The sequence below is a fragment of the Zosterops lateralis genome (genome assembly GCF_965231275.1).
Source record: "Zosterops lateralis genome assembly, chromosome: 1".
NCBI lineage: Eukaryota > Metazoa > Chordata > Aves > Passeriformes > Zosteropidae > Zosterops > Zosterops lateralis.
This window is the reverse complement of record NC_139762.1, coordinates 15,874,657-15,900,880: the sequence shown is the minus strand read 5'-3', so window position 1 is coordinate 15,900,880 and position 26,224 is coordinate 15,874,657. Positions and strand designations below refer to the sequence as shown.

General features: G+C 36.3%; 1 protein-coding gene across 3 annotated transcripts in view; it reads left to right on the top strand.

Moving 5' to 3' along the window:
* ZEB1 (zinc finger E-box binding homeobox 1) overlaps nucleotides 1–26,224 on the top strand; it is a 120,916-nt gene that overhangs the window by 83,288 nt on the left and 11,404 nt on the right. For 2 of the 3 annotated variants that reach the window (XM_083859125.1, XM_083859127.1), the window contains exons 2-5: nucleotides 15,086–15,286; nucleotides 20,477–20,539; nucleotides 22,150–22,311; nucleotides 25,237–25,439. In XM_083859125.1, the coding sequence (XP_083715251.1) occupies nucleotides 15,086–15,286; nucleotides 20,477–20,539; nucleotides 22,150–22,311; nucleotides 25,237–25,439 (629 nt within the window). The remainder of the gene's footprint in view (nucleotides 1–15,085; nucleotides 15,287–20,476; nucleotides 20,540–22,149; nucleotides 22,312–25,236; nucleotides 25,440–26,224) is intronic. The other variant, XM_083859126.1, reaches the window with a different exon arrangement.

The following is a 26,224-nucleotide window of genomic DNA, read 5'->3' as shown; positions in this document are numbered from 1 at the left end:
TTGAAACACACCTGCTGTACAGTAAATTCCAATATCATAGTTAAAATCTTAGTTTTCTTTTATGAATTGATATTTTGAATCCTCTTTATTTGGTCTATATTTTAAAGTATTTTTTGGTTAGGAACCTTTTAGGGGCTTTACTGTGCCATGTGTTGATCCTGTGTGAACGTGCGTGCATGCTTTAGTAGAAATTCAGTGTATCATGTAGTTGCATACTGTAACAAGTAATTATGAATGGTTAAGAAAGGTTTTAGCATTGGCTTATTAACTATGGTTCATTCAGCTCACTTTACACTCCTGTTCACACTAACTGAAAAATGTCAATAAAACTCTTTTCTTCCTTCCACTCTTTTGTGCCAACACTTAATTTGCCCCTCCAAATAATAATTACAGATATAAATATAAATAATAATTACAGATATAAATATAAATAATAATTATCTGCAGTCTATTTTTTTAAGGAAGGAGGAAATGAGTGAAAGATTAGAAATCTTTTTGCCTGTGGGTTTTGGGGTTTTTTTGTGACTGGAAAATGCAAAGTAGTGTAAGGAATAATTCACTTTAGGGCTTATGAAGAAACAAATGTGAGGCTGAATGAAGCAAAGCAGCTGAGGGAGTTTCTCCAGAAGTGCAGCAGAGGACAGCACAACGGCTTTTTCTGGATCTCAGTCACATTACAGACCCAATTACTTCAGTTCTGTTCAGTAAGGAAAGCTATTTCTTTTCTGAGTGTAAAAATGCTTTCTTGGCCAGTGCTTCTTTAAGGTAGATAAATATTTTAAATTAGGTTAAAAAAAAATTAGGGATGTTAGAAATTCTGGCACTTGTGTCAGAGCCAATTCTCCCTGTACTGTGTTTGTGTATTAATTTGACGTCTCTCTTGAGAGAGGCATATTATTTTCCTAAATCCTTGAGCAATATACAAATTTTCAGCAGTTGATAGGAATTTCTCTTCCTGGTGGGATTGAGAAATGCAGGAATGAACTATAATCAGAGGAATATAAGGCTTAAAGGCAAGGGTTGCCTTTTGGAAAGAACCCTGATGCTCAGGAAGGGAAGAGTAGGAGCCCTGCCTGGGGGTGCCAGCAGCCTCCAGCATTGCAGGAAAGGCAGACAGTGGCCTTCTTCCCCAGCTCCATTGCTCTGCCAGTCAGAGAGCCTGTTCAGTGCTCAGACACTCTCTGGTGAAAAACCTGATCCTGGTATCCAACCCAGACCTTCCTCAACACAGCTTCAGGCCATTTCCATGTTCTGTCACTGGTCAAAGAGTGAAGAGATTGGTGCCTGCCCCTCCACTTCCCTGGTGAGGTTGTCAAAGACCATGCTGAGGTCTCCCCTCAGTCTCCTCCAGGCTGAACAGACCAAGTGACCTCATCTGCTCCTCTGGCTTCCCCTCCAGAACCTTTACCATCCTCAGGGGCTTTCTTTAGACACTCTCTAACAGCTTAGTGTCTTTTTTATATTACAGCACCCAGAACTGCATGTAATATGGAGTTACAAGGAGAAGCCGCCCCAGCTCAGAGCAGAGCAGGACAATCCCCTCCCTTGCCCAGCTGTACCTGATGTCCCCCAGGACAGGGTTGGCCTTCCTGGCTGCCAGGGCACTGCTGGTTCATGTTCAACTTGTCATTGACCAGGACCCCCAGGTCTCTTTCTGAAACTCTGCTCTCCAGACTCTCATTGCCCAACTTACTCTGCCACATAAGTTCAGACAGAGATAATAACGTGTCATCGTGTTATGTCTACTCTGAAGTTCCTGGCTTTGCGGGGTATTTTCTTATTCATTAAGACTGTTTTGATAGATAGAGTATCGTTCTTCAAGGCTAGCAGTGCTGTTTTCTCAGGATGTTATTTCACATTTTAAGGGAAACAGTCTGAAACAGTTTGGTAGAACATTTAATAGTTTACTAGTTCATCTAAGTAACTTATATTGAGAAGTGAATGAAAATTTATTTTTAAATTTAGGCTAGTGCCTAATTTACTATTTCTTTTTGTTAGAGTATTGTATGAGAGTATTTCAGAAAGGGGCTCTTGTATGTGTTCCTCTTCATTCTTGCAGCTGATTTCTCAATGCTGATTTGAATCTTCATATCTCTGATGGGGAGCAGCTGTAGTGTCAGTATCAGCATGGCTGTGTAAATCCTTAAAGTTTACTGTGTTCTCTTCTCATACCTTTTTTGTGTATGACACTTGTCTTGAAGCATTTGCTTACAGTGACTGTGAAATATTGCAATAGATAGATAGGTATTATTCTTAAACGTGGGAGCCAAAGACCTGATTTGTCCAGTTTTTGGTCAAAACATTTGTGTCTGAGTGCCTTTGCAGGGAGATTCAGTAGCTAGATGTGAACAATTTGTGTACAGGAGTGGAATAGTGTAAATCCAGATGACAGTTTAAAAGAAGTTAACCACAGTTTTGGAAGGATCCATCATAAATTACTTGATCTTCAGAGAAAAATAACATCTTGCTAATGTGTGCTGTGGAATACATTCATAGTCTTTTGAAGTATTTTCAAGAGATTAGTATGGCAAAATATGTTTATTTCCTAAATATAATATCAGAAATACCAATTAAATTTCATTCTTATTTGTATAAATATAAAAATTCTTATATAAATGTATAAAATCCACTGACATAAAACTTTTCATTGCTATTTTAGTAATGTATATAGTCCTCATGGACTGCATCTCTTAAAAATTAAATTATTCCTTAAGCTTTAGTTTTCCATTTAAACAGGATAAATGAGGCCTTTCATAATCTCATGTAGCCACATGTTTCAAGAGAACACCAGGGATTGTCTGTCCTTGAAATGCAGTAAAATGCTGTAAATCCATTGTGTGTTTTTTGACCATCTCTTTTTTCATGCTCTTACACTGCAGTAGATTCCTGGGAATGATAGCTGTTCATTATCTTGCAAAGAGGACAAGTCGCACTTAGAATTTAGATAGTGCTTTATTTCCCACTTCACACTAATAAATTATATAAATGGTCAGTGATTTCATATTTTAAAAGAATTGAAAATCAGTAATGTGAAAAAATAGGTGATGTAAAAATGAGTATTGCAGAAATATAATACACAGTTAAAAATTAGAGGGACTTGGAACATGTCATACCACTCCCAGACAGCAATTTTCTGCTGCCAATGTTTTGCTTGATTAGCTGTGAATATAAATGCAAAAAATTATGTGTGTATCATATATGAATATGCATAATAAACTCACATTATTCAAGGTACAAAGCTATGTGTAGCAAACCAGATCATCCAAATTACATGCTAAAACTATGTTTATCTATGTTTTGATATTCTAGCATCTCTTTATAATCTTCAAAAAAAAGGGAATTAGAAATGTTTGCTGTAACAATCTGTCATGATAATAACATACAATCACTACAAATTTGTTACCCTGAATCCAAAAGTCAGGACACATATTGTGAAAACTGAAACATAAAACACCATTAAGAGTGCTATTCTGTTATGTGGAACTAGAGTGAAGCCAAAATTCAACTTTTCAACTCAACAGACAAATAAAAAAGTCCCTTTGGCTGTGTCATAAGTTGGGAACAGCCAGGGGAGTTACTTGAATACTGGTGTGTTTGAACTTATAGTCAGAATAAATGGATGACCATGGTACATTTGACAAACTGTCTCTCAAGAGGAATATTTAAGAAATTAATTGGACATTAGGAAAAAATGTTGTGAAATATGAAAATAAAACTGTACTCTCTAAATAAATGTGTTTTGATAGTTTATTAATTTAGATTTTATTTTTGCAACATCTCTTAAAAATTGCATCATTTATTGCTCTATTAATTTAGGAATGAGTAAAGACTAATGTCAGAGCTTCACAAGACATGTGATTAATTTCAGTGATATGTGTGCCATATATAAAATTTTCATAATGCTGAAGACTTTTCTAGTGGCATCTTATGATAGTTATAAAATTTTTAGGCCAAGAAAAAATTTCTGTCATAGGCTATTCTCGTGTATAAAGTGTGCCATTGGAGTATCATCCTTCTGGTTGTATTTAAGAGGATCTCAGAACTTTAAAGCCAAACTTAATATTCCTGTATTGTAGTCTTTTTATTATCCCTGAAATAAATACTTACTGTCCATAAACCTAGATATGATGTTATATAAAATAACCAGTATTATGAAATATATACATCTATATAAACATGTCAAGTGTGTGCTCCTGAAGGATTAAGCTGGCCTAATGATATCTGAATTGGTTGAGGGATTGAGTAGCATCATGGAGTGGATTTGGTTACAAGTGATAGCTTCTACTAACCCAACTTTTTATGTAGAGTGCTGTGGCTGTAGAAAACGTGGCTGTCAAGTTTTTCAGCATGGATTAAGGTAGTTATCAATCAGTAATTCAGATTAAGTCTTTAATGAGGATAAATCTAAAACAACCGTGTTTGAGTTGTGTCAAATTTGTGGTGCAGTTGTGACCAGAAATAGGATATTACTCTTGTTCAGCAAGTTGGTCAGTATGAGGAAACTTGTATGTAATTTTGGTATGTGTGGTTTATGCCTGTATGTATCTTACAATTAGTGCCTCCATCTTGCTGCAATCAAATAAGCTCCTCTTACCACATTTTCCTAAATGATTGGAATCCATTAGTACCTAGTGCCAGTTAATGAGACAATTTTCTGTGGCTCATCTTTGATTGGTGGCATTTTTCCATGTGCAAGGGTTAATTTCTACTGCAATAATAAATCATCTTTTTAAAAACCTGTCTCTGAGAAAGTAATTGATGGTCTTATCTCCTGAATGCATATCTTTGCTAATTTTTTTCAATATCAGAAGTTTTGTAAAGAAAAAAATGTCAATTGTCTCGAGTTAAGAGTATTTTGAACATAGAGCAGAGTGGTACAGTTACCAGTGGTAATATAATTTTTGAAGAGTTAAACAAACTATGTAAGACATGGATATACTCCTTCCTCTCAGCGTTTCATCAGTTTAGTTCACTGTTTCCATTTGTTCAGTAATTGGAGGTACTAAAAGATGAAGGTTTCTCAGATATTTATACATCTTACACTTGATTTTTATGATCATAGCACTCAGTTGTCTCAGAGGCAGTAAATCCCTGCAGCCCTCAGACTGTACTTACCTGTGAGGGACAGATTTGGGTGTGCAGATTAATTTTTCCAGTCTCCCGAGTAAACCGATAAACTTTATAACTATACTGGTGATGGAAATCCAAACTTACCAGCAGTCACACAGGACATGAGGGCAAGGTTTCTAATTTTTTCCTCTTTGATTTAATCAGATAGTGACTAAAACATTGCCACCTACTCAGAGTTGGTCTCTGCAGTATATTTTTGGAAATTCAGATTTTTAAAAAAAAATTATTAACATCAAGATTTTCTATTTAGGCCTGTGCAACTTTATGGAAAAATTGTGTGTTCTTTAGAAAGTGAAAAATGGACAGAGTACAAATTTAGTCAAAAGTTCATGCCTGTGCATTACATAGTTACTCTCACTTTCTGCTTGATATTTATTTTGTCCAAATGCATTGACAAATATAAATAATATATTCATAAATATAAATAATACAAATATGCATGTTTCATAGTAGAAGTTTAGTCACCTATATTAACACTACTCTGCATTTTCTGTGGCTCCCTGAGGGACAGCATGTGAAACAGGGGGAGCCCTGAGAGAGAAAAATGTACCAGTGGTACATGGCTTCTTCCCTTCTGAGTGTTTAAAGCTGCAGTGAAATTATAGAAATTAAAAAAAAAAAAAAAAAAAAAAAAAGCATGGAGGGGATATTGTTCTTTCTTCACTGCTTCATGTTTTTATAAATACTTCCTTAAAGTATTAAATTTCCTATAAGTTTTTGTAAAGCTTCCTGACAGCAGCAGGTGATGTGGAATTACACAGACAGAGTTAAGTTCTCATTTGTAGAAACCTTGGCTTGTACAGTGGTGATAACAGGCAAAGGGTACAGTTAATTTTCTCATACACTTTTGGCTGTCTTGGTTTTAAAGGTTAATTTCTTTCTTGCAGGACCATTTATAGTATATTCAAACCTCTAAGCACTTTGTAGTAATACCATTTTTCAAATTATGCTGCCACTGAGAATTTTTGTATTTGCATGTATTTACATCAATCCCGAGACTATAAAGAGAAAAAATTTGGACAATAGTTAGGTTTTTCATTAGAATGACCACCATTTGCAAATCCAGAGAATTTAGTATTTCAAGTCCCTTTGTGTCACTGAAAGACTTAATTTTGCAAAGCTATAAAGCTGGCATTTTTAACACAGAAGAGCTGCAGTGTAATGAAGAGTCTCAAAGCAGCATGGTGAAAATAATATTTAAGTTACTTTTCTGTAGGACCCCTTATAAGAGAAATATTTCAAAAGCAGATTTTTTTTGTCTTATGATATAGATATTCATTTCCAAATCTAACTTTAGGCCATCAAACCTGAAAATATGTATGTGAGTATAAATATGTATGTATGAATGTATGTGTAAACATACATTTCCTGTATTTAAGATTATTTTTGGACCAAAGCTAAACACCTGAAATATTTGTCTCTGTATACTCTTTGCTTCTCATCTCTGGACTTACATCAGTTCTACATACAGCTTAATTCTCATATGATTGCAGGAGTTGATTTTTGGAGTTTCCTGCCCTTGTCTGTACATTTGTAACAAGTAGCTCTAAGGCACCAGTGGTGGTACAAATTCCACCCTGTCTGCCCCACTGGGGAGCCTTGAGCTCATCCTGCATTTCCAAATAGTGCACTGCCAAAGTGTCCTGTTCCAATGTCATTTTGCATGTAGGAATAAGTTACCTGAGACTGACCTGCTGATAAGAGCAAAGGCAACCAACATAAAATTTTCTCACTGAGACTGGAATATTTGCCAGATTTTCTCCAAGTATCACTTATGTCATCTTGGAGTGTAGTGCCAGAGCTGTAGCCATTATCCTGGTCGTGACTTAGATCATCAGACTTAACTCCAGACTTTGTCATCAACATTGAGGGTCAGAGGTTTTTTTTAGTGTCAAATGCTGATTGATTTTAAAACCATGATTTAAAAATGACAAGCAGAAAAATTTTATTTACATCATTGATTTTAATGTGTGTCAAGTAAGCCAAGCCAAACACCCAGTCTCCCTTTTGGTACAGCATTTAGAGCACATTTTTGTTGGCAGTGTGCTTGCTAAGCATTTATTTTAAACTCAAAGTTTCTTTGAGTTGACCTGAAGACCAAATAATCCGGTGCATGTGTATTGAGGTGATTTATATACCTTAGAGCTTATTAAGAATCTTGAATTTTATGGGTTTTAATGTGTTGGAATTTTCAATCAAAGTATGTCAAGCTAGTCAAGCTGCATTTGACTAGAATTCAGTTAAGAGGTGTAAAGCTATTTTGAAAGAGGTTTTTTATTAGTTAAACAAAATTATCAGAAATGTGCTTGGTACATATAAATATTTAGACTTATATTTTTCCAGCTAGTCATATATTTATATAAACATGCGTGGGAGATGTAAGTTTGATCCCTTCAGGCAGAGGAAGGACTGAATCCAGTTTCCCCCTTCTTGTGTGAGCACATTCACATGTGTGTATATCTACATAAGTATAAATCAACACAGGTCAACCTTTTATATATAAAATATAGTTCTGCTCTCCACAGTCGTAGCACATTTACTGTTCTTAAAAGCAGAATGATTTTTCTGAAAATTGTAAGTATGTTCCTAAATTACTTTTTAAATTGATTTTTTTCAGAAACTAATCTGTGGCATGGTTTTTGTTCCTGAACAATTTAATTGAGGATGTAATACAGTTTCCTCATACTTTGCATGTAATGAGATCTCATTGTGTATTTTTACTGAATTCAACAGGGTACCTAATGGAATGCTTTTGATGCCTCCACTCTTCTCTGTAATGCTGCTGGCCATCCCAGTGCTAAAGGAAATCACTCTGCTGCCTGATAGAGGCAGTGACATGAGTGTGAAGCAGCAAATATTTTCACTGAGGGTTGCATATACTTATTGGGAAATAATGACAGTGTTTCCACATAGTCAAGCCAGTAGTACGACAGGTGAAATTCTAGATGGATAAAAGTAAAGCAGCGTATGTTGAGGAAGGGTCCTGTTGATGAATAGGTTCTGAGCTGATTGTTACCATTCAGGAACAGCCCTTCTGGGTCTACAGATACAGATAATAAACCTTTAGTAATGCCAGCTTAATTATTTGTGGAAGTCAAGAAAAGTCTTAGGAATATGGTTGTGTTGTTAAAATAGGGATAGAGAAGAAAACAGTGTGTTATTGTGCTGCCATTCTAATCCAAGATGAATGTTGAGTGCAGTTCTAGGTTGTCATCTCTCCCCCTGCTAACACAGGGATGCAGCAGAACAGAAGGTCCAGGGAGGCACAGCAAAAATGATCAGTGGAAAATCTTTTGTATGAGCAAGAAGCCAACAAATACCCTTTGCATTGTAGGGGAGGGCAGCACAATTGACGTGTATAAAATCATGGACAACATAGAGCACACAAGGAGGGCAATTCCATGGACACCCACTGGTTGTGCAGAGCAGGTTCAAAATCAGCAGAAGAAACTCACTCTGCCCACAACACAGAGCTGTGAAACTCCTTGCCTCAGACTAATGTGGATGCCAAACTCTTCATGAATTCAAGAAGTAAGCAGACAAATTCACAGAAAATGAAGTTCTTAGGGATGAAGGAAACACAAGTCATTTAGGAATTCCAGAACCCAGAAAACTCCAGGCAGAGAGTTTTAGTAGAAGCATGAGCATATGCCTTCTTTTTTCTTAAGCTCTGTCTTATGTTTCTGCTTCATATGGTAGCATGGTTCTGTATGTATTATTGCATGTCGAGTGTTTGTATTGAACTGAGAGAAAAAATATAAAAATAACGTAAAGGTCTAGCTTTACTAAAGACACTGGGCAGCTTGTCACTTGAAAGTATGGCATTTCATTCAGAAGTAGTAAGAAAATTAATAGTATACCCCAAAATCTAAGTATAAAATACTGAATGCTAAATGACTAGGTTTCAGACTTCACAATGTATTTTACTTAAATATTGCACTAGAGCTAAATAATATATAGGAGCAGATTTCAAAGTAGGCTGACAGAGAGTAAATGGTTTCCAAGAGATGATTGTAGGCTGTCAGAGCAGAATTCCATGAACCAGGAATGAACTTCAGAGAGCACAGGAGTTGTTCCAGTTTGTAGAATCAAACCTTTCTTTCTAGGAATATTCATGCATGAGCATTCACAGGTTTGTTTTTTTTCTGGAAGTGCTTTTAGAAGTATGATTTCTAAAAGATCAGAATCTCTCACAGCTGTTCTACATCCTCCGCCAGTTCAGTGTTGAGATGCTGAGCTCACACAACTTAGATGTGTTGGTTATGTGTTCCAACATCTTAGAATTTCAACAGTGTTTGTGTTAACTCACAAATTCCTAAAAAGTTTTTTGTTCAGTGGAAATAGGTAGGATTTTTGGATTAAGTATGGAGAGGTGTTCAAAAGGTAGCTGGTAAGAATGCTGGACCAAATGCTACATAAAAGACAGTGACCGTTGTCAAGTATTGAACAAAAGGTTTTAGCAGGTTCAAAGCAGCCTTCCAGATCCCAGTGTTAGGTACTTTGCCTTAGTTCTGTGGAATTCTGTCCTCGTTCCAGTACAGTTCTGTCCTCTGGCCACCTGATATCAAATTATTTTGGTGCACATTCCACCATGTATGTTTTTATCTTGTTGAGTGGCATCAACTTGATTGTGTCATTCTTTGTGTTGGGAATGTCATCTTTCATGTCATCTGATGATTCTGAGGGGAGGTCTGGATGGGGGAGTGGTGAGCAGGTAACCACTGATGGCTGTTTAAGAAGCTTCCCTTCTATTGTCACACAGGTGGCAGCAATAATAATTGTCTTTTTGGGGACTCACCCATTATGTTATAGAAACAATGAATCCTATAGTCTTTCATCATCACAATATTAGTGTTCACCTTGAATTTCCTGGGTTTACTGGTTTTAAATCAGCAACTAGCATTTTTTTTTCCTTTCAAATATCATGTTTGATTTGATTAGACATATGTATCATAGTTTCCCACCTGTATTCAACCAGAAAAATAATATGTATGTCTGTGTTAGCTCTTTAATCACTGCTTCCATCTGAGCATATTTCTTTTTTAATTAGAATTATGCAGCATCATACATCTGCTTTGCATTTAGGACTGTAAAAATCCAGAAAGCGAAGCTTATTTTCTGGGGTTCATTTTGCAATCATTTGTTCTTAGAGCAAAGAAAGTTTCAACTACAGATAGTCATTTGTTCTTTAAGAACCAGGATACTGTATCAAGAAAGTGAGCAAGAGGAGAAAAAGTAATTATGGTTCATAAAATATATTTTTAATTACTACTTCATAATTATTTCAGATGTCATATAGCAATGATATAAAAATTGGTTTTATTGAATAAATATTTAGTCTTCAGTCTAATTTTAATATGTTTGTTGAAGCTTTCTATTAATCTTTGAAAGTACAGCTGAAATTAATAATTAAACTTTAATAATGTAATATTTTGCTAAGGTGTCATACTGTATATTAAACAGAATAGGCCCGTGTGTGTGTCATACATCATATGTGCTGGTCTGGTGACCTGTGTTCAGTGGATTACAGCCATGGTTTGTGATCTGTAGCTTTTACAGCTCAAGATAAGACACCCTTCAGTGGTCTGCTCTTGTCCCCTGCGGCTGATGGCCGTCTCTGGAGCCGGTGGCCGAGGGTGATGTAACCTCTCTAATTGGCTTGCTTTTCACAGAGCGCTGTCTCATCATGGAGATATTGACTGCTGTTGGTGCCAGATTTCTGTGATACAGGCTGAATTATTTTATTTAGTTAGTCACTACTTTTAAATTACATTAGCTGAAAGTAAGTAGTACTGAAGTCTGAAATACTTGTAGCGCCTTTACTGGGAAGCCGTAACTGTTCCAGGCAAGGTTTTATGTATGTTTATTTTCTGCATGGAATATTTTGCCAAATTAGAAGCCCCTTGAAATCATCATTTATGGATAGTCAATTGAATTTCTTTCAGAGATTGTAAGCGGTTGCCTCTACATACTGCTTTTGTATTGAGTATGCTTCAATTTTTATCCAAAAAGGTTTAATAAAATTTATTCCTCCCAACTTCAGCAGGTATTGTGGCGCCAGACATTGAGCAAGGCTTGTGAGCTTGTTGTCTTCTTTCAGTAGTGACTGTTCTGAGGAAACATCAAGGACATGTGGAGAAAATACACAAAATTATGTACAGATAGGGAAAGGTCTAAATTTGGCTCTAAGACTGAACTGCCAAAAGGAGGGGGGGGAGGATGATTACCTCTGCATTGAATGCCAGATGCCGTAGTTCCTGTGAAACATGGAGCTAAAACCTGTCTGAGCAAATGGGAGGCAGCAGCTTCCTACTGCCACCCATTAGTCCTGTGGGGCACCGGGAACAAATCTGCATTGCTAAAGCTAAGATTTGTGGCCATGAAGGTATCAGTATGTAATGGGATTTTGATTTTAATTTTAATTAGCTAAAAATACAGTAAATTACAGGGTTTGATTATGTTTTTTACCATGGTTTCCATTAAAGAATGCTAATACAGTCTATTAAATCAAACACTTGACTTTGAAAGCTGAGCATTCAAAAAAAGTTGGAAAATGTTGAAATGAAGATTGTTCAAACTGTTTTAATTTGTCCCTTGCATGAATGCATAACGATAAGATCTTTAATTAAGTGATCACATAATTTTTTCACAGAAGGAATGCTGCCCAGAGAATGAATTAGGGGTGTTTATTAAAGGAAGCTGTTGCCTCCAGAACCCTTGCCTTAATTGCTGGAAAACGTAGTCATTTAAGTAGAGGGCTGCAGGAATCAAAAGCACTCTCTCCAGGGTGTTTGAAAGCTCCACAGAAAGACTAGATTTTGCTTTCTCATTTTGAAAGAGGTTTTATGCGATTCTGGGAGGTCACTTATTTGGAAGTGATCTCTGTGTTTCTAGTTGCTGTGGCACACAGACCAAGGTACCTGGGCTCTGGGCACAGCTGCATTTGGAATGAACACAAGTGTGCTTTGAATGTGTAAAATGCTGTATAAATGCAAAGTCCTCTGAAAAGCACAGCCTGAAGTGCCCTGCACTGACGTGGCAATGCCAGGATTGCCAGAAGACTTTGCTGGGTTTTAAGCAGTGAAGTTCTAATCTGCAAAATGGGGATAACATCACCCTACTACAGTTCAGTTAATTATATGTTTTGAAGCATTCCTGCTGAACACCATATAAGGAAATTATATAGAATGCAAAATATATAAACATATAATTATACAACATATAGTTACAACATATTGCATATAAGCATATGCCATACATTATAATATATAATATGGAATCCCATTCTGGCTAACATCCTATGAGGGAAGCTTTGGGAACACTGCTGGCTGAAGGGAATAAGAAGTATGAGCAATCACTTTGCAATCTAAACAAATGAGGCAGAATGCTACAAATTCTCAGTTCACTCCATAAAACTGAGCATGCCCTTCATATTTGCGATCACTGCAGTAGATGAGACAAGGATCACACAGAAGGAAAGCAGCATGTAATCATTTAGTTAAAATTATATGTAGGTATATAAGTGGTTCTGTCCTTTTAAGTGCTTGACTTTTTCCTGTCTTTGGTGGTGGGTTGCCTGGCCAGCCCAAATGTGCTGAGACCTTTTAGATGCAGCTTTGGCAGATTTATTTTTCCCAAAGCATTTTGGGGAGAGGAAAATGGGAATGTTAGAGCCAGATTTCTTGCTTGCTTTATTGTCTTGCCTTGTTGACAACTGACTTTTAATGGAAGAAACTGAAATCCTGAAGAGCATTTTTTTGTTCCTTGCTTTTTGTGAGACAGGAGGAGTTTTTAACATTTTCAGAATTGGCACTTGAGTATAGTGAGAATGTATGGAAATGTTTCAAGGTGAAGAAAGGCATAATGAATAGATTATATCATATATTTGATGATGAAAGAAGAAATTTTTTTTCTCTATAAGTCTAATCCTTAAAGAAAAACTGTTTGATTATGGTTTTATTTTCCATAAAACCAGACTAAGTTTATTATAAGGAATGCCACTTAATTTCCTAAGCTGAACAGGAATTTTTTTTAAAAAAAATCAAGTATTCCTTATCTACATCTGAACTTATCCCTTTAAATTATGATTCCCCCCTCTTAACAATCTCTTTTATGTGTGGCAAATGTAAATACATTGCTATTTTATATTAATAATCCTCTGCATCTAAGCCTCAGAGTAAAACTCAATCAAGAGAAAAGGCTAGAATTATTTTCTACTTCCTCTTGTTTTATGCCTGTTCTCACACTTCTTTAAAGTTGCGTTTACCATTTCTCAGGAGAATAAATTCATAAATCTCTTCTGATTTGGTGGCAGAATATGTCTTCTGTATTTGTATGTCTTCAGTATCACGCAGTATTATAGCATCACTTGCAGTAGTTATTTTACTTTGCAAAATCAGTTACAGGATATTAAGTGAATATCAATTTATCAATTGAAATGGACCAGATACTAGTTTTTAGGCAATTTTCCTAAATTTGCTGTTTTAGATGTCAATACCATGAGTAGTGGGGAGTTACTACATTTTTCAAATAGCACTGCGTAAAATGTGGAAACATTGAATGATTGTTTTAAATTCAAAAGGCTCTTTTGTCATTCTCATGCATGTTTTATAAATGAGACATTTTTCTCCTGAATTGGAAGGAAATGAAACAGTAGCCTATCTGTTCATAATTTTAGTCACTTTTCCTGGTTACATGCATTTTTAAATGACTGAAATATCTGCTTAAAAAAAAAAAATAATAAAAGAGCTAACTTTAGAAGAGCAGGAGTCCGGTTTGCTATTTATCTACCCTAATAGGCAGTATTTCACATGAAAGAATCAGTCTGGCTTCTTGTGAACTAACAGTGACAGGATGCAGGTATCATAAAGTACCACCATTATGTGCCTCCCAGGTATAATTCTGATAATCACTGAAGGAGTGCTGCAGCCAAGTCTTGTTGGTTTATCCATGTGTAAATTTATGCTCTTTCTTAGACTGTGTTTTGAAGCATTTTAGTAAGAAGTTCAAATATGGCAGTGAAGAAATTATACCTGTGTAGTTCCATTTCATAGTTTGACTTCAGTGTGAGTAACAACACATTTAAAAAGATTGTGAAAGTAATTTTTTCTTAATATAGTTTACTTACAGTTCCTTACATTTTAAGTTGAAATGACTGTATCTGATCTTTTATGCTTACAAATGAAGACTATTTTAATAATGATCTGCTCCCATATGACAGAAACATATATATTGTCATGTAATCATTTGTCCAAAGACTCTTCAATATGTTCTCTGGGCTAAGAAAGTGGAGTTATTACCTTTTCAGGGTAACTGGGCAAATGTTATGTGAGATTCCCTAAATGGTCTCCATGATTTTTCCTTTCACATTCATCCTGCTGAGTCTTTATTGGGTGTAACTGCAAGAGCGTTTTAGCTTGGATCAGGAGCACTTAAGCCATTCTGAATTCAATCTCATTATTGTTCCCACTTGTTTCTTCACAATTCCCAGAGCCAGAGCATGGGGTGCCATTGGTTACAGGAGGAGGCAGTAGGAAGCTGGGCTGGGGGAGCACAGAGTGTGTGCCTGCAGGAAGGGGCTGACTTCATGGGACCCCAAGAACAGCTGGGCTGCCTTCTCTGAAGGGTGCTCCACCTGTGGCCACGGGGTCTTCCGTGCCAATAATCATAAATGAGACATATGGCAATGCTGGCATCGACTTTGGAGTGGTCCAGTTGGAATTCTCTTGCTGGAGTTTGCTGCTGCCTTCTCTTGTGCAGCCTGATGGTGGGTGTGCACAGTGAGAGGTGGTAGGAGCCCAGGAGCTGTCAGGTGCTCCTTGTGTGCAATTAATAATGTGACCCCACAGAGATGCCCCATGTGGATCACCTGGCCAGAGTACTGAAAGCTTTGGACCTCCATGCAGTCAGTTAAGAGTATATCATTGATCAGTATTTTGTTTTTGTCTCTCCACAGTCACCAATTACAACAATGTGGTAGAAGCAAACTCAGATTCAGATGATGAAGATAAATTGCATATAGTGGAAGAGGAAAGTGTAACAGATGCAGCAGACTGTGATGCTAGTGTGCCAGAAGATGACTTGCCAACGGACCATATAGTATTACCAGAAAACAGTGAAAGAGAAGGGAGTACAAACAGTTGCTGGGAAGATGAAGGTATGTAAAGAAAGGTTTCTAAAATGAAGATTCAATAGAACTTTCTTTGGTTCCTTTATTACTGAAATAACATGTAATATTTACAATCAAAAAAGAAGTTATACCCTACTTCATGTTCTTAATTTATTATTTGAAGCGGATTCAGAGGTGGATTAATTCCATTGGCATTGTTTAACAGGAGCTTACAGTCTGTAGATGCAGCACTCCAAAGGCTGATTACAGACTAGTTACTAGATCTTGGTTTTTTCAAGTCTTTGCCTGGCAGGTCTCTGCCAGAGCTCCTTGTAAGGTTCAGGATTGGCTCACCTTGGGGAGTAAGCAGTAAACAAAAAACATGAGAAAAAAAAAATCAGATGTTAATTTCTCTCTTTTTCCTTGTAAAACACGGGCAGGAAAAATAATTTTAGATTATTAGTTTTAGAACTGGCCATATAAGTCATAATGAATCATTATTTTGAGAACACTGGATGGAAATAAATGTCACACATATTATGCATCAGGTTTAGAAGCTGAAAACTTTAAATAGACAGGAAATGGGCATTCTTTTACTGTGGAATCAGATATTGAGTTTCATAATATCACACAGCATGCTTACTTTTGAGCCAAATTGGGATAAATGCATAAATTGGTGGAATTTATTGTGGAATTTGGCCTTAATGCCCTGAAAGATACAGAATGTTTTCCAGCATATCCTTGTTTGTATCTGAACTCCAGCCACAATTCCTAGCATCCACCTTTTGACACTGGTGGTTTAATACACAGTGCATGACCTTGCATCTAAATAAATGGAAAGCAGTCCTATGGTCCCTAACTGCAGTCCAGCTGAGAGAGGGCAGCTGAGAGTTCAAAGAATAGCATCAGCTCAGCCTGTTTTTACATAGCTGCTATTGCCAAGGTATGCTGTGCTGGGAAATGAGTATTTTGGAGCTAAATTATTAGGTAGGTAATTTTCTTTGTTTTCCTGTAATGTCCTAGTTCTTCTGCAGGCTGTGTCTATCAGAAATTGTGGTTACATTAAAGTGGGCTCTGTGTAGGCTTGAACCCTTCAAGCATAGGTGTACGAAACCTGAAGAGGGGAAGGAAGAAGAGCACTGGCTCCCAGACATTTGGGAGCAAGACCTCTTGGACTGGATGTTTTCTGGAGGTGTACCCATCACACAGCATCTCGGGCAACTTTCTGGGGGTTTTCAGAGCTCTAGACATGTGATGGCATCTTTTTTGACTCCATATGTCAAATGTACAATTTTTAACCTTTAAAAATTTGTTTGCTAAAATTCTAAATTCTCTTTAATTTTGAATTCTACTATGGTTGTAGGTTTGCAATGTAGGCAATGTTTCTCTGTTTTAAAGTTTGCTAATGAAAACAGAATTTCATTGGTAGCCAGACAGGAGATTAATCAATTGCCATACAGGCTTGCTCAACAACCACAAATTTCCTCTGTAAAAATTATGTATTCTGGAGCCTCTTTTGTAGCAGTCTGCAAGGGTTTTTTAATTTGATAATTAGGGGTTTTAAATAGTTTAAATTTTTGGCAATGACTATATGAGAAAAGTTAAGGCTGCGTTAGATTTTATGAAGCTTTGATTTGCTAGGGTAGAATACTGTTTACCCTTTTGATAGCTTTCCTAGAAGTAAAGGTATGAGCTAAAAATCACATCATCAGTCTTGGTTGCGTGTCAGAAATATGGAGAGGTACTGAATACGTGATCTCTCTCATACAGGGAGATGTACTGGGATAGATGGTGTGCAACCATCTTCAAGACTGGTGATTATCGTTAGAAAAATATACTCAATAGCAGTTTCAGTAAGTTTGTTTCATTAGTAAACTACTCAGTAGTTCTGGGTTTAGCTGAACTTGACAGAATGAGTTTTTTGCATATTTATTCTGTTCATGAATTGCCAAGAATAGAAACAACACACATAACATTTCTTTATCAGATTAGTTTCCTTCCGTTTCCAGTCATTCTAACTGAATTTCTAAAAGACCCTAGGAACAGGTGTTTTAAATATAAGGTGTGTTTCTCAAGAGGTTTAACTGAAACAGTCCTATGGGTTTAAAAAAGTGAACCACGTGTATCCTGTACGAGCTGTTGACAGTGTGCCAGCATTCATGTGTGCAATGATTCCCTAATATGACTTTTCTTTGCTCTAGTTAGAAGTAAAACCTATGCTACAATTAAAAGAAAAAAAAAAAAAAAAAAAAAAAAAAAACAAAAACAAGGCAGGAGTTAAACTTACTGTATTAATGCTCTTAAAAAAGCATTGTAAGTATATAAATAATGTAAGTATTTAGCAAACCTAGAGGCCTCGGGACTGGAGCTACGATATCTTTGAAAAACTGATTATTTTTTTTTTTTTTTTTAATTCAGACTTTGAATTAGCCTTCAAAAATGAGAGGGTTATGTTTTATGTTTAAGCTCTTTCTGGAACTCAAAAATTCTTTAAGTCTTCAAATTTTAGGTTGAGCCTATATGCTCAAAAGTATGTTCAGACATTTGGTGGGTTGTGTGGCATCTTTTTGATCAAAAAGCAACCAACCAGTCAATACTGTAAACTGTAAATAGTGCTTGCTACATGAGTATCAGAAAATTAGCTCTGAAGAATTTAAATTAGAAACTCCCATGATGGGCTTGGGAATTTATTCCCTTCTGTGCAGATAAAGAGTGCAGTGGAAATTTCAGTGAAGTTTGTCTTTCTGCCTACAGCTAAAATTTCCACTTTGCTAGTGGTTTCAATTTGATCAGTTATCTTAGCTGTGCAGAGATCTTTACTGTCAGCCAATGTCAGTAGTTGTCAGGCATGTTTGCTGCTAGTTAACACTGTTCCCTGTCATCTGAAAATCATCAACATTTAACCCTGGGAAGCCACACTGTGTCTCTAAGCAGTAGCTCATAAGCAGTGATGAGATGTAGAAGTCCAAGAACCTTTTTTACAGCTATCTGGTATGTCCAGCTGTAATATCAGGATGGATATTCATGACCTAGATGCTATTTGTGGAGACCTCAATTTAAGCTGTCATTTAGCAGGTAGCTTGAATTTCCTCTGGAACTCATAGCTGTGACTTCTGCTTGGTAGAACAGTGTCTTAAGATCTGTTCCCCCATCACCACAACCCATTCTGTTGCTTCCCAGCTGTGTGATAACTGGGCTTCTGAGGGCACAGTTGGAATGTTGCCTTTGTTTGTGGACCATACATAGCTATAAAGATATATATCTACTTCATGTTTTTCAAACTGTTAATTATTCCTACATCATTTCCCTGTGGAAAAGGGTTTCTCCCTGTCTTATACCCTGCTTTTAGCTATTGGGAAGAGACAGTATCAAACAGAGGTTAGGATTATTGGAATTGAGAAGGGGTTTAACTTCACTAGATTAATCTATAATTCCATAAATCCTTGACATTCCCTTGGGAAGCATAACTTTTATTTGTACTGAAGACTGAAGCTAGTGGAATTTACTGGAGACACTGTAATTTAAATTTCCGAAGTAATAACTTACTGATATTCCTCCCCTCATGTAGATCTTATTTCATAATGGAGAAAAATCACAACCATCAAAACCCCTCCTTTAAAGGAAAACAGTGGGTTTATATCATGTTTGATTTTAAGAAATTAAATTTTGGGTTTAAATTTATATTGTGTCCAATCATCATCCATCTTACAAACTCTGAACCAAGTCTAGTACCATGAGCCAAAAATGTAATTAGTTCACTATCCAGAACTATATAATACAGGCTGTTTGACTTTGTTGGGGGTTTTTGAGGTTTTTTTTAGACCTCGGTTGAAATAAAGGTAAGATTTAAGAGTTACAGTTTCCTTTTAAACACATTTCTTGTTTAAATCAAGAAATGTGTTTAAATTGTCACTATTTGCAGATACTTTGGGTCTGTGCGCTTCGGTCAAAGCAGGCAGAATTAAGAAGCTTTTCCTTTGAGGAACTGGTACTATTTGAGAACTTAAAAGTTCTCCTAGGATTTATTGTTTTCCACATAAAGGAGAAATTGGTTTCTCCTGTAATTAAAAAGCTGGAATGTTCTGGGCTTTTGACTTGCCAACCTAAAGGATTTTTTTCCTGCACTGAAGTAGAGTGAAGTAAGGTAAATAGAAGTATAAGAGTTGCCATTTCAGGTCAGAGCAGCTGTGTGCTCTAACCTTCTGCATCATCTAGAAGGCTTTTTCTAGAGTGTAGGTCTGAAGCATCCAAGGTTTCCATAATGAAACTATGAAATGATGCTTTAGTTTCACATCTGTTAGCATAGCATAGTACTGATAGAAAGCAAACCAAGCAACATACATAGAGTATGTACATGCAAGAAGTACATGGCTTTCCTATGTACTTCTGCCATAAGGCAGGTACTGATGGAAATGTCAGCAGTGGCTTTTCCTGTGGGAACTTCCCAGTCCATGCTAACCAATGAACCAAAATGAAGAACAACTTAGCTGTTTATTGATTTGAACTCACAATCTGTAGTGAGTTAAAACTTCCATGCAGCATCCTTGAAGGCTGCAGCTCAGCAGAGCTGGCAGAGCTGGGGCAGCAGGTTGGCTCCCCAGCTTTGGTTCTGCAGACTATACCAAGTCTTGAAATTGATAGTTGTTCTGAAGGGGGAACATGTGTTTAAAATCCTTTTTTTGTTTAAGCAATCACAGCCTTAAGTGGTTTCCAGATGATTTGCCAGAAAGAGAACACATTAGGTTGCTGTTTGCAGACATTACCAGCAAATTATCAATCATTTCTGAAAACCACTAATTGGAGAAAATAACATAACTGCATTTGTTTTATGATGCTTTGATTTCTGGAAATAATATTCCAGTGTATCAGATGGCTGCATTTGTAGATGGAGTCATTTAAGTAGCTGACTCTCTATTTGCTGGTGAAACGCACTGTCCATGTCTTCACCTCTCTTCACATAATGGTCAGTGTTTAGTATTGCTTCCTTTTAAGGTTTGGTTTCCTTAAGTATGAAATATCTTTGTGGTTCAGCTGATCACACACTGTTGAAATAATGTGCCATCCATATTTTTGAAAGAACATTGTGTTTAAATGCACTTCTTCTAAACAATACAGAAGTGGAAGGCACTGCTGAAGAAATAGCTCAAGTATATTAAGTTTTTGGTGTGCATGTGGGTTTTGTTGTTTTGTGAGGTTTTCTTTAAATATTCATTCTTTTTGTGAAATGTACTATTTCAGCTGGAAAAGAAAGAAAGGAAATCCTGGGGCCTGAAGCTCAGACAAATGAAATTGGATGTACAGGTATTTCTTTGTTAATCTGAGTCCCTTATTCATAAAGTACTATTGAATTTTGGTTAGGTGAGCGTCATTCTGAAATCTTTGGAATTCTCCCACCTCTGTTTATAAAAATAATTTGTTTTTGTATGCTAGAGGTCTTAAACTGTAAACACTGTTTTAGTTGAGGAAAAAAGTCTGGGCATCTTTCGGTGCCGAGGGTCCAGAGGTGTAGGTGACCAGTGACACAGAGCAGCCCTCCCTCCCAAGGACTGACCACACAGCTCCAGCAGCACTGCATCTCCAAAGGGCAAAACAAGGAATAGCAATGATCTTACCCGTAGGTGTCAACAGGTAGTGTTTTAAACTATGAAGAAATATACAGAAATAGACTTAAGCTAATACTGTGTTTTATTACCAACTCCCCTGTACTGATTACACAGAAGGCAAAATAAAATATGTACTTCAGTTTCAGACTCAAACGAAAACAGATGGTTTGTTATTTTTTCTATTTCTCTGCCTGTCAGATTAATACATATCCCATCCAACTTTTTAGAAGTTCTTGGGGAGTTTATTTAATGCCCTTACTAGATAGGTAGATAATATCAGAGTAAGTTCTATTTAAAAGCAAACCCACATCAAAACATTGATAAGTTTTAAACTCTAGTTTCACACATTCTTCTCAGTTCCTATAAAGTCAGTTTGCTCCATGTGAGTATGAAGAGCTGCATTATTCATTGCATTACATGTGAGAGACTGCCTTGTGTCATAAAAAGATTGTGTCAAATTGTAAATTGAGTATGTGACTTCACACTGAGAGATGAATCATAAAATTTCTCTTTCCTATTAAAAATATACATCACATTAATAGTAGAGAACATCTGTCATGATTTAGGGTGCTGCAGGCAGAGCTTTCACAGAATGTTCTGACATGGTAAAAATAAACTCTATGAACAATATATTTAGGCAAATACTTGGGATCAAATATTTATTGTAAAAACATTAAGTAAAATATTTAATGTATTATTTGCTAATTTTGCAATACAGTTTTTCATTGGGTTTATCTCATAAGTTTTAAACAGGAAAATTTTGAAAGTTGTTAACTAGATCTGAAGCCTTTTTGGTAGCCATTTCCAATGCCAGAGAACAAGCCAGCCAGAGTTCAAGTTTGCTGCATTTATCTGGCCAGCTTGTTACTGAGTTTAAGTACCTTCTGAGTTTGTGCTAATGAACAGTTATAAATAACATAAAAAATTGTGTCTTGAAAGCAGCAAATGCAAACACAGGAGCCAAGATGGTAAACTGGCCTTCTAACTACAAGGCCTGAATCATAATTAATGCTGCATTTAAGATTTTTAGCGAAATTGATAAGAACAACTAAATCTGAAATGATAAAAATGCACTGAGTTAAAGAGGCAAACTGTGTTTAGTCAAGTTTTTAAATATCTTTATGCTGCCAGATCTTTTAAAACATGGCATAATATGGCATCTTAAAGGGATTGACCTGCACTAGTATGTGTAAATAGTTTTTAAATCCTCAGTTAGAGGGAGATTTGGCAATGTGAGTTACTAAATCTCATTTGCATTCTTTTTAAACTTTTTAATTTTGTATCTTGTGCCTTGTTTTTCACACTTAGTAAAAGAAGATGAATGTGATTCTGATGCAGAAAATGAGCAAAACCATGACCCTAATGTTGAAGAATTCCTTAAACAAGAAGATACAGCTGTTATCTACCCTGAAGCACCTGAGGAGGACCAGAGACAAGGCACGCCAGAAGCTAGTGGTCAGGATGAAAATGGTAAATATATCACCAGTTCAGTTCTTATGAAATCAGTTGTGCTCACTGACCCAAAACTTCTGCTGTACTTAAGAAGGCATATATATACATGTAACTATAGAGGAAAAAAACCCTTAGCTAAATAATTATAACTGGATAGGATCATCATGGAAAAAACATTGCCACTTGCTTTTGTGAAGCAAGACATGCACTGGGATTCAGTTGTATGAGTATCTAAATTATAACCTCAAGTCACTGAAAAGAAAAATTCAAGCTTTCATAAATTCATTCAACATCATTATATGAAAGAATAGAAAAAAGTTTTAATAAATATAATAGAATAATAGGAAAATAGTACAGTTTTATATAAGAATAAATTAAGGAGAGTTGTAACATGTTTCTTTCCTTTTTTATATTTCTAAACAAAGCTCCTAAAAGGATTTATTAGATAGAATTTTATTTTATTTTATTTTATTTTATTTTGTAGCCAGTCTATGACAGGCTTTTGGGGTTTTTTGCCGAAAAGGACAGCAGCAGAGAAAAAAAGCATTGTTCATACAAAGATATTTATGTGAAAAAATAAAGACCTGTTATTATTTTTAAGTAGATACAGTTTTTTTTCCTCTGAGGAAGTTTCATGCTTAAGGTGTTCTGAGTGAGACGAGAAGTAACACTTTGTTCATTTCTTCATAATGAAATATTTGAAGATGAATGCTGTTGAGATTGGTTTTGCATTATATGTGTTTTCTCAAGTGTTCAGCTTAGATAGCTTGTGACAATTGGAGTATTTATGACTTTTCAAGAAAAAGTAATAGTCTACATAAATTGTTAGGAGTTGTGTTCTAGTTGTTTAAAGAAATGAATATAACTGTACAGATAAATGTCATTGTAGCTGTAGTACTGTACTGAAGTCTAAGGGAGAGCAGTGAAAGAAGTAAAGATAACCTTTTTGTTCTGCTCCTCCAGAGACTTTATGCTATTGTAGATTTGACTTTAAAAAGTGCATTCATTCATTTAAGATTTTAATATGTGGTTGCAGTGGCACATATTGTCAAGTTAGTTTTACAGACTTGCCATATGATTTCCACGTAATCATTAAAAATACACATTTGTGTTAATCATTTAAATTGGACCTATCCCAGTAACTTCACTGAGAAGTATTGTGAAGATCACAATGCTGAATAATAGTGTTTAATGTTTTAATCATTTTGGAACAGAAAATGCCAAAAATATAGTGACATTTGGTAGAGATGCATGCTTCCAAACTGGGAAAGCAGACAAGAGAAGCGGCAGAATTAGAGATTTTTTTGTGACTTCGGGTAACTTTACATTTCTCCATTTCCTCCAGTGGAAATAGAATTAAAGTTAACATGCTTCTGACATTTTCACTGAGTTGTATTCATGCTGAAATGGAGTATTCTTTATGTCAGATGAGTTGAATTATAGATGGTAAAAAGAGAATTGAAAGGAAATATGCTTGGTCTACACATGTGGGGATGGCTTTGTTTTTGGACAACTCAGATAAAACAGAAAAAGCAGAAATAGATAGAGCAACAAAAAATCCCTGTAGGTAGGGGTTATTTTGATTGTTACTATAACAAGTCTAAAAGAACCTATATGACAGAAAAAGTGGTGAGTTTTAGTGATAAGGAAAAGTGGTCTGATTACTTTTCACTGTTGCAAGATGAGTGGCACATTCAGTAAAAATTAAGTTAGTAAATTCCACACAAACAGCATGAATTGCTACTGCATGGAACATATAATTAATCTATGGTGATAACTGCTGGAAGAGGTCATAAAGGTAAATAATTCAGAAGTACTTTCTAAAGTACTAGTTCATTTTATGAATATTAATAATTCTTACAGTTCTGAAACTTAAAATGACAGCATGTACAAATGTGCCCCTTGTGCGTCAGAGCATAAAATGTTAATCAGTAAAACCTTTCTACCTTTCTCATGCTCTCAGCACAGTGCATAGGTGCATCATTGCAGCATTTGCTTTGTGTTTGTCTGGAAGCATGGAAGAGTAGCATGGTCATTGGAGGATATAACACCTATAAATTGATGGTTTGATTAAATACAGCAAGCCCTACGTTTATTTGACCATACCTTTATCAATTTATAAAGAAAAATTTTTTTGGTCCTTTAAAAAACTAATTTTTCAAGAATAGAATAAGTTACTTTGTGGAGGTCTAGACATATGCTGGCAAGAAGGGATGGAGCTAAAACTTCATAAATGGTGACTTCTTGAAATAGGCTTGTGAAATTAATATTTAGCTTCAATCTTGTTTCACTTTTCCCTGTACTAATATAGAAGTACTTTATGAAAGCCAGCAAAATAGATTCCATAGATCACATTAGACACATATATATGGCCTCAAGTTTGATCTCTCTACTTTCTGTCCTGCAGACAGTATGTCCTACTAACACATACATATCTGTGAATCATACAATGGTTTGGGTTGGACAGGACCTTAAGAGGTCATCTAGGTCCAGCCCTCCTGAAATGAGCTGAGATATCTTCAAGTTTATCATGCTGCTCAGAACCCTCTCCAAGCTGGTCTTAAATATTTCCAGGAGTGGGGCATTTGCCACCCCTCTAGGCAATGTGTTGAAGTATTTTACCACCCTCATCATGAATTTTTTTTTCTTTGAGATCTAGTCTCCGTCTACTCTTTCAGTTTAAAACCATTCCCCCTTATCCTATCAGCATATTGTAATGACTCTCTCCAAGGTATGTTGGGGCAGCCATACCGTAGTGTGATATGTTGCATAATACCAGCGTAAAAAGTCTAAATTATCACTAGTCCTTCTCTAAAACAAATAGAGCTTCCAGCAGCTGCATGTTTTCTTACAGTGATAGGTGTAAATGTAAAGCCTGTTTGTTGCTGGTGGTTAGTTTGGAACGAGTTTGTTTAAGTCTGATGCATTGTCTCTCTTGTGCAGGAACACCTGACGCGTTTTCCCAGCTGCTCACCTGCCCATACTGCGATCGGGGGTACAAGCGTTTCACCTCTCTGAAGGAACACATTAAATACCGCCATGAAAAAAACGAAGATAACTTCAGCTGCTCCTTGTGCAGTTACACGTTTGCGTACAGAACGCAGCTCGACCGCCACATGACGTCACACAAATCAGGAAGAGATCCAGTAAGTGGTTTGAATTAAGAGTTGTTGTCCTCTGTAGCAGGGCTGTGATTTGTTATGTGCACAGAAACGTGTAACTGCTCACAGCAGATCATCTGTGTGCTGATGGTCCAGTCCCAGCACACACACTCAAGCTTGCTGCTCAAGTCCGGCTTTTTCTGTAGCCGTCAAAGGTTGAGATCTCAATTTCTGTTTTCATTCATCTAGGAAGTAGCGTTGTTTTCAGAAGTGCTTTATTACATTTATAGGTAATTTGTTGTTTTATTCTGTTCATTGGCTACCATTGCATAAAAAATATGACTCAAATCTAATTTCAAACTTTATTAAACACTTCCTTTTTTTTTTCATAAGTCCTGTTTGAATAATTCACAATTTACTGCAGCATTTTTGCCCTTAAGAAACAAACCATTGCGTTGCTTGAACTGTGAGGTACTGTTTTTAAATGCAATTCATGCTGTAAGACAATATACAAATAATTAGCTTGTAAAATGTGGTGTTTCAGTACTAAACGAAGCAACAGAAAAACTAAAGATGTTATGGGCTGGTTTTCTCTGGTTAATGGGATGACCTGAGGGCATGAGTCACTGGAATGTCTTCTATGAGTTAACCATCTGATTAGTACAGAAGATCCTGAGGCTCTTTTCTCCTGTCCCTCTTTTTCTTTCCTTTTTTATCCCCACAGTGTCCCATCATCCATTCCCAGCACATGCTTCCATACCTTATCAGAGGCACTCTGAGGTGCAGGAACCAACTGAAACAGTCAGGAATTATCCAGAGGAAAAAAAATA